Here is an 8,549-nt window from a genome sequence, read left to right on the forward strand (position 1 = left end):
TTATGGTCAGGCATCCACAAACTTTTGGCCATATAGTGTACATCTCTGCTGTCCAGGTATTACTGGAGTGGAGCTTGGTGTATCGAATGCAGCTGATTAGTCAGTGGTGAGCTTCATGTAATGACCATCTTTCTTACCTGGAATTTTCACAACTTGTGTTTAGCTAGCAATTGATTATTAAGGCATGATTTAAAAAGCTGTATGAGTATTTGAGCAACAAAGCAAGAACTATTAAAGAACACCACAACTTCAGTCTGAACCTCCTCCATATTTGCTCTGCTTTTGTTGTGTTGTGAAATGTCATAACCGCCACACAGTTTGTATCTCCTTTATTATTTTACTTAATAACGCCAGTCTTCGGAGTGTGGTAGGAACACAAACGAGGAACTCCTCTAGGTGGAGTTCTTCAGCAGGTTCTAGAATTTCAAAGAAATGATGAGAACCTCTTGATGACTTTGCTCTGGTGGCAAAACCAGTATGGTTTTTGGAGTCAAATCGGTGAAAAATCACGGAGTTAGGATCAGTCAGGCCGCTGATGACAGCGACAACAATGATGATGATGGTGATGGTGACGATGATGATGTCGACGATGACGATGGTACGATGATGTTGACGACGATGGTCACGATGGTGACGGTGATGCTGATGAAGATGACGACGATGAAGATGACGATAATGATGACGATGACAACGATGATGATGATGGTGACGATGATGATGATGATGATGATGTAATTTAGGGTGAGGTTATTCGTGGTAATGTTCACGCTTCTGAAGGTGCATTAGATTTCATCTCATCACCTTCATTTCTATGCTGTGCTTCTCCGTTCCTTACATGAGAGTAGCAAAGTGATGAAAAAAGAAGTTGTTCTGCTATCTGTATGCATTTTTCTTCACCCCTCTCTCTCTCTCTCTTTCTCTCTCTCTCTCTCTCTCTCTCTCACACACATTCTCATTCTCATTCCACTCTGGCTGCCTCGCTAGCCTGCACTCTCCCACTCATCTCGCTACTCATCTCTCATTTTTGTGCTGCCTTTCATATTGTAACAGCTCTGTGCTTCAGCTGCACAGAAAAACACTGTCTGATAAAGCCATGTTGCGTGTGTGTGTGTGTGTGTGTGTGTGTGTGTGTGTGTGTGTGTGTGCGTGCATATTGATTCTCACCATGTCTCAGCTAGCATTTCTCTCACATTTAAATTAGGCAGGAGGCCTGATAATGTGGCTTGAACCAGGGCTCACTGGCAGGAATGATGTTCCTGTCTCTCATCTCTTTCTGGAATAAGGGTGACGGAGCAGAAATATCACTATAAAAAATGGAGAAATGGAAATAATCGGTCAAGCGAGACACATCTTTTTATTATCACCATTCATTTTAGTAGTGTAACGGCTATATATTCCACACCTCCTCTCTCTCTCTCTCTCTCTCTCTCTCTCTCTCTCTCTCTCTCTGACCGAGAGCGAAGTGGTCTGTGTGCTTCGCCAAGCTCTCTTCACAGTTCAGTAATCGACCTTTTAGCACCAACACTTCATGTTCTCCAATAGCGCTCTCCCCTCTTCACCATATTTCTTCGCTACCTCTATCCATCACTTTCCTGTTTTCTCATTTTTAGCTTAAAATGGCGTTGACTCACCCTGTCAATCTATAATGTTTGCAAAATAAATAGACATAGGCATTTCAGAAAAACAACTCGTAATGTGCATTAAACACTGATGATCACATTTAAACGCACGGAGGAAAAAACTAGTGGGAGAAAAAAGTAAAAAAAATCCCAGATTTATGGCATAGCAGTAAAACTCAAAAAATTCTACCAACCTTTAAAATAACATTCTCAGTGAGGACTTTAGTTATTGATCGTATTTGTGACTTCACTGCAGATTGACTCCTGGTTCTACATCTGGGTTTGTTTAGTAAGGGTGTAGCGACACGGTGTATCAGTCTGAACAATACTTCCAACAGACTGCATCATAAAGTATGCTATTCTTCATAAAATACCGCTATATTACATGAGGTGAGGTAAACATTTCAATTTAATCAAGACCAGACACTCTCCTCTGAAATGTAGCTTCCTCTATCTCTTGAATCAGGAGAGTCTCCAGAGGTTTAAATGTATACGGCACATTGCAGCTTGGGACATACCAGATCCATCACTTATCGGTCACTTAGCGCTAGCTCGAATAAAGTGTTGCACGGCATTAAAAGCAGACGTCACCGCAAACGGAACTGACTTACACACCGCCCGAGCCCGTCCTCCTTTTATACAGTGGCAGTCTTAATGAATTTGTTTTCATTCGTGGATTTATGTTTGCAGGCTTCGCATTATTATTCGCATATTTAATTTTTCTTTAGTTAAACCCATTAATATGAAACGACTGGGTTTCACTAAAGTATCATTAAAATCTGTGTGTGACTCAAAATACACAAGCGAATTAAACATGACAGCGGAATCTGAATTGTGATTTATATGATTTGAAGCCTTACGCTTTCTCTCTCTTGCTTTCTCTGACATTCTCTCGTTTTGTATTCGTCTCTTTTTCTCTCACATCCTCTCTCTCTCTCTCTTACTTTCTCTTTCTTTCTTATTTTCTCTGTGACTTTCTTACAAACACACACACACACATGCACACAGTTGTATTTTTGTGGTCTTAAGAAACTTGTTGAACCTCATTTTACGCAATGCCTTGTTAGGAAAATTGAAATCAGAACATTATAAAGACATAAAAACTTGTTTCATGGATTATTTCATGGATTCTTTTTTTCATTTGAGCTAGACTCGTAATTAACTGTTTACAATGACAGTGCAGATAGTGATCACGGGCTGATGAGTGCTGGTGTTGATTTCCATACCATGTTTTAATTCAGGAGCACACACACACACACACACACACACTTACACACACTTACACACACTTCTGAAGGCCATCATATCTGCTGGCTTGTGTGAGCGTTTAATCAAATGCAGCAGGTCATTTATTTTGCGGCGTGCTGGCCTCTCCACCAGCTCTGCTGCTGTGCTGCTCTCTGTTTTTCAAAGCTACCACCTGCATTATTTATAACAGGGGAAAAGAGTAAAGAGAGCAAGGCAGGTGTGTGTGTGTGTGTGTGTGTGTGTGTGTGTGTGGGTCCAAAGAAATGGACAAGGTCCCTCATGGATAGCCCAGGGCTATGACCTCATCAACAGAGGTTCAGCCAGGGTCATTTGTGTTGCACATGACTACCTTTATGCAGGAAAACAAACACACACACACACACACACACAATGTGCAAGGTGGGCTGGCTTCATTAATATTCACACCAGGTTTGATGTGTGTAGTTACCTTGGTAACACATTCTCTTTGCTATATGTCTGTATACATTCTGAAAGTTTATATATGTTTATATGTGTACTTCAGGTCTCATGTTAAATATGTAAAGTTATAGAATTTACTAAAGTTAGAAAGTGTGTGTGTGTTCCAATAACAGCACATCCTGAAGTGTTTTATTCTTCTTACACCACAGCCATTTGCCAACAGTTACAATTTGTAGTTCATGACAGAACAATATGTCACACTTTTTATCCGTTTATCGTTACGTTTAATGTGGACCATCCATGAGACAAGTTGGTTCCTAATTAGTCCACAACACACGACCACGTGATTGAGCTGTTGCTGTAGGCACGATGACGTATTAGAACAAGCGCATATGATTAGTATGATAGCTGGAACTACAGTCAGAGCTGCAGTTACAGAGAATTAATCAACAACTTCTGACCAATCAGAATCGAGAGATGTTGTTTAAATGTTTAATGATGTTTAAATGTTTAGATCCTTATTGCATTTGTTGCATAAAAAGGCAATGAAGAAGAATATGTGTGTGTGTGTGTGTGTGTGTGCACGTGCACGTGTGTCTGTGTGTGTGCGCGCGTGTCTGTGTGTGTGTGTGTGTGTGTGTGTGTGTGTGTGCGCACGATACAGCTGGTGGTTATTACAGCAGACTGGCATCTGACACGTGTTTAGCAGGATGTGTGAGTGTTCTGATGGCTGTGATAGTGTGTTGTCTGCATTTTCATAAAGCTGCCAATCAATAGCAGCAAAACACACACACACACACACACACACACAGGGGCTGTGAAACTGGCGGCACTTAAGTGGTTATTGAAATTGATTTTTTTTTTTTGCCCTGCCTTTGTTAATTTCTTTATGTTTGTTCCATTCCCCTTCTGTCTCCTCTGCTTTCCTCCTCCCTCTTTCACTCCCACTGTCTCCTTTCCTCCCCCCCCCCCCTCTCTCTATCCCCTTTCCTCCCTCTTTCTCTCTACTTCCTTTATTTTTTAATCTTTTTCATTTCCCTTCCTTGCTGTCCCCTTCTGTCATCTCCTTTAATCATCTCCTTTATCTTTCCCACGCTTCTTTCATGTGTCCTTCTCTCCTGTCTCTCACTTCTCATCCCCCTTTTGTCTCTTCTCTCTCTTTTCCTCCCTCTTTTTCTTTTGCCTCCATCCTTCCATCTTTTCCTCCTTGCCGTCTGTCTCACTCTTTCTCCTCCCTTCTGCCCCTCGACACTTCCCTCATTTCCTCTTTCTTCTGTCTCCCTGTTTTCCTCCCTCTTTGTCTCTCCTTCCTTACTTTCATCCATCTTTCCCTCATTTCCCCCCTTCTTTCCCTGGTCCCTTTTTTACGTGTCATCCTTCCTTTCCTTCTTTCTTCTCTCCCTTTCACTCTGCTCTCTTGTTTGATTACCCTTCTCAACTCTATTCCTCTTTTCCTTCTTCTCAAATATCTAATTGTTTGTTCTTCTTTTTCATTCTCCATACTGTTCCATTTCCACATCTTTTCATTTCCTCTGCCCTTCAATTGCTCATCTCTCTCTCTCTCTCTCTCTCTCTCTCTCTCTCTCTCTCTCCAGGTGAGTGAGGAGTGTTGTGACTCGGAGCTGTTGACTCTGTTGCTGGACGCGGGTGTGTTGGTGCAGTGTGTGAACTCGGCTCTGTATCCGCTGCTCGTCTCCCACATGCTGTCTCAGGGTTCGTGGGATGTGGACGCCGCTGCGCACCAGCTTCAGCAGGCCGGACACCGCGCCCAGGCCGGCTCCCTGCTGCTCGCCCACCGCGGGGCCCACCCGGCCCTCGCCACCTTCAACAGCGCCCTCTCTGTCCTGCGCAAGTGGATCTGAGAAACGCACACACATGCACGCACACACACTCACGCACAACACCTGGCCTTCCATCTAGTAAAAGTTTTCTTCCTCTTCTTCTTCTTCTTCTTATCATTATCATTATCATTATTATTAGTAGTAGTAGTATTAGTGTTTATCAGAGGATAAAGAGGCTTGGAAAGGATTAAAAACAAGATTAAATGACACACAAATTAATGAGTTGTATTAAGAAACCAGCGATTAATTAAAGATTAAACGATCTTCCAAAGACTCAGCTGAGGCCATTAAAACTTTATAAAGGCCACAGTTTTGCATTATTTACCTGCTCAGAGCTGAAGTCTTCTGAACTCTTAGAGGTGCAGAGTGAGGAACCAGGGATGATGATCTATCCCTCCATTCATCCTTCCATCCATCCATCCATTCATCCATTTTTCCCTCTCTCTGTTCCCATTTTCCTCCCTCTTTCCCTCCCCTTCCCTCCATTCATCCATCTTTATCATGTTTCATCCTTTTCTTCTGTGTGGCTTCAGTCACTCCTCTTTCATTCATTTCCTCTTTTTCTCTCCCCTTCCTTTCATTAATCTGCTTTTCCTTTATTTACTTTTTTCCTGTCTCCTTTCATTCAAGTCTCCTTCTGTCTCTCTTTCCCCCCATCTTTCTTTTTACTTCCTTCCATTCTCCCATCATTCCTAGTGTTCTTCTTTCCTTCCTGTCTCTCTGTTCTCTTTCCCCTTTTCCTCTCCCCTTCCTTCCATTAAGCCACCTTTCCTTTTTTCTTCTTCCTTTCCTTCCATTAAGCCACCTTTCCCTGTTATTTACTCTGTCTCCGTTCACTTTGCTCTCCTTCTGTCTCCCTCTTTCTTTCTACTTCCTTCCATTGTTCCCTTCTGTCTCCCTTCCTCCATCTCTCACTTCTTTTCCTCTATTTCTCTCCTCCCTTCTGTTCCACCACTCTTCCATCCATCCACCAGCCCTCTCTCTCTCTCTCTCTCTCTCTCTCTCTCTCTGACACTGTTTGACGTGAGGGTAATCACATTACTCAGGCTGTTTAGCCACGCTAACCCGCTCTAATGCTCATTACAGCACACAGTTCTAATTGAAAACGCGACCCACGTGCCAAGCATGTTTCTCTTTCAGTGCTACGTGTCATCTATTCATTCTTTTTTTTTCTTGGGTGGATATTAATTATATTGTACACAGGACACATGAGACCCCCAGGCAGTTGCATGTTGCTTTATTGTCGAAGCAGTCTCACACACACACACACACGTGCGTGTCGTGGAGTTGACCAGCGGTGACAGATAGCATTTGCTTCAGATGTCTTTTTTGATTTATTAACCAGCGTAGCAGAGCTGTGTTCCAGTCCAGACTGACCCACACACTGTTGTGTGTTTTTTTTCCTTTACAGATTGTAGCTCTCAATAATATATCAGTGAATAAAGAATTAAAAAATTGAATTGTTTTGACTGGATGATTTCATGCATAATTATTATCCTCTAATGAAGAAGGTAGACACAGCTATTAACCGAGATGTTATGAGCTCAAATCCCGGATCTCAGGCCTGCCACAGAGCCACAGTTACACTCACCACCTTCCCATGGTGGCAGTGTACACATAACGACAATCTGTTCAGTGTAAGTTCAGTAAAAACAGTTTTCAGTATGCAGAGCTGCCAACATCGCTAGCAGGCTGAGCGGGAAAAGAGAAGAATTTTTACCACATAACTGTAGCATATTGAGTGGATGGCTCAAGGACAAAAAACGTATTGTCGAAGTGATATTTAATTGCAACCTGCAGAAATGTTTGGATTTACAAGCAACCAGCTGAGGGTATAAACTTAATTAAACATGTCAGCTCTGCAGTCCAGTTCATGCCACGATGTTGATAATCTTACTACAACTGTAATAAAATATACTTACTGTTGATTAACTTACATTTTTGCTTAAAATGAGCATCAGTACACAGACCAAAATAAAGGTCTTTACACTTATTAACTTTACTGATATGAAAGGAAAACGTCAAACAAATTAATCTCTAAAAAAAATTTAATAAAAATGCAAAGTGAAGTTGTGTGCTTCAACACTTCATTCTGACGATGTTAAGTCACTGTCACACTGTATTTTTACCACGCTATTTTATTCACCGTTTCAAAACAACATTAAGAAGACAATGAGGCAAAAGTTTCTCGTGACTAATACTCCATTTTTCACCGTCCATAGACACCAAAGTCCTGCCTTCTTGTTTTCTATTTACCTGTAGTTCAGAAAATTCTTTTCCGCTGAATATTTGCCTGCAGCTTTAGGTGAGGCAGCGGGAAAGCGTCACGTTCTGGTGTCTCCCATATCGCCGTAGGTACGGGTCTAAAATCGTTAATGCTACTACGGCTGAACCGTAGATCTCAGCAAGTCTGTCTTGTATTGTTTTGGTTTTTTTTTCCTCACACTGAAGGTGTCTTTGTATTTCCTCTACATTTTCACTTTTTACGCTTTATGGGTATGCTTCTAGTGGTAGCATTTCCAAATGAATTTTGAATTTGCTTATGACCTGCTTAGTTTAATCTTAGTTTCATAAAATACTATTAGAATGCAACTCTAAATTTTAGCTGATATTATGTATTATAATAAGTATTGCTAGTTTTAATATTAAGTCTTTGGGGTAAGTTGTTTGGACATTTGTTTAACATAAAGTAACTGACATAGATGATCACCTGTTCACATTGGCCAGAGCTAGAACCTACTTGCAATAAATATTTACTGTCTTGTTAAATATCTGCAATACTCCTGTTACATATATCCTGTTAATAAGTAAATATGAAATAGAACGACAACTGCAATTTGAAAACAGTGTACTAAATATTAATTAAACTTCCCTCACACAGAATTCTCCACAGGAGCAAACTCAAAACGAAGCTTTAATCCTAAATCATAGTGGTGTAACGATACACAAGACACGATATGGTGATGTCTTGTTGCGATAATTTTCGATAAAAATAAGCATTGCCTGAATGTGTCTTAAGGTTCTATTTTCAATTGATTAAAACATTCAACCTTAAAAAGTACAATACTTAAAACTTAATGACATCATAGTGAATGATCCATTCAGAGTCTTAGCAGCGTATAACAAACCAAAAGCTGTACATTAGAATGTAACAAAATCAAACACAGCCAAATAAATATTAGCTCTCCTAATAAATGTAAGCTACAGTCATGGAAAAAAGAAAGTTCACCCTCCTTCAATTCTATGTTTTTATTTACTAGGGCATAAATAACAAGTGTGTGCTCCTCACCAACTTCTAGAAACAAACAAAAAAACCTCAGGTGACAAAAAAAGCACAACAGTCTTCAATATGTACTCATTTTTATGTACACCCTTCCTACTTCTGCAATCATTAAAAGAGTGATTGGCAGCTAGGTGTCAC

The 8,549-nt window shown here is 40.8% G+C and overlaps 1 protein-coding gene across 2 annotated transcripts in view; it reads left to right on the forward strand.

Moving 5' to 3' along the window:
- nbas (NBAS subunit of NRZ tethering complex) overlaps positions 1–6,588 on the forward strand; it is a 189,463-nt gene extending 182,875 nt beyond the window's left edge. For both annotated transcript variants that reach the window (XM_026918524.3, XM_026918525.3), the window contains exon 52: positions 4,883–6,588. In XM_026918524.3, coding sequence (XP_026774325.3) covers positions 4,883–5,149 — 267 coding nt within the window. In that variant the 3' untranslated portion in view covers positions 5,150–6,588. The remainder of the gene's footprint in view (positions 1–4,882) is intronic.
- Positions 6,589–8,549: the final 1,961 nt, after the last annotated feature.

The sequence above is a fragment of the Pangasianodon hypophthalmus genome, chromosome 30 (assembly GCF_027358585.1).
Source record: "Pangasianodon hypophthalmus isolate fPanHyp1 chromosome 30, fPanHyp1.pri, whole genome shotgun sequence".
Classification (NCBI taxonomy): Eukaryota; Metazoa; Chordata; class Actinopteri; order Siluriformes; family Pangasiidae; genus Pangasianodon; species Pangasianodon hypophthalmus.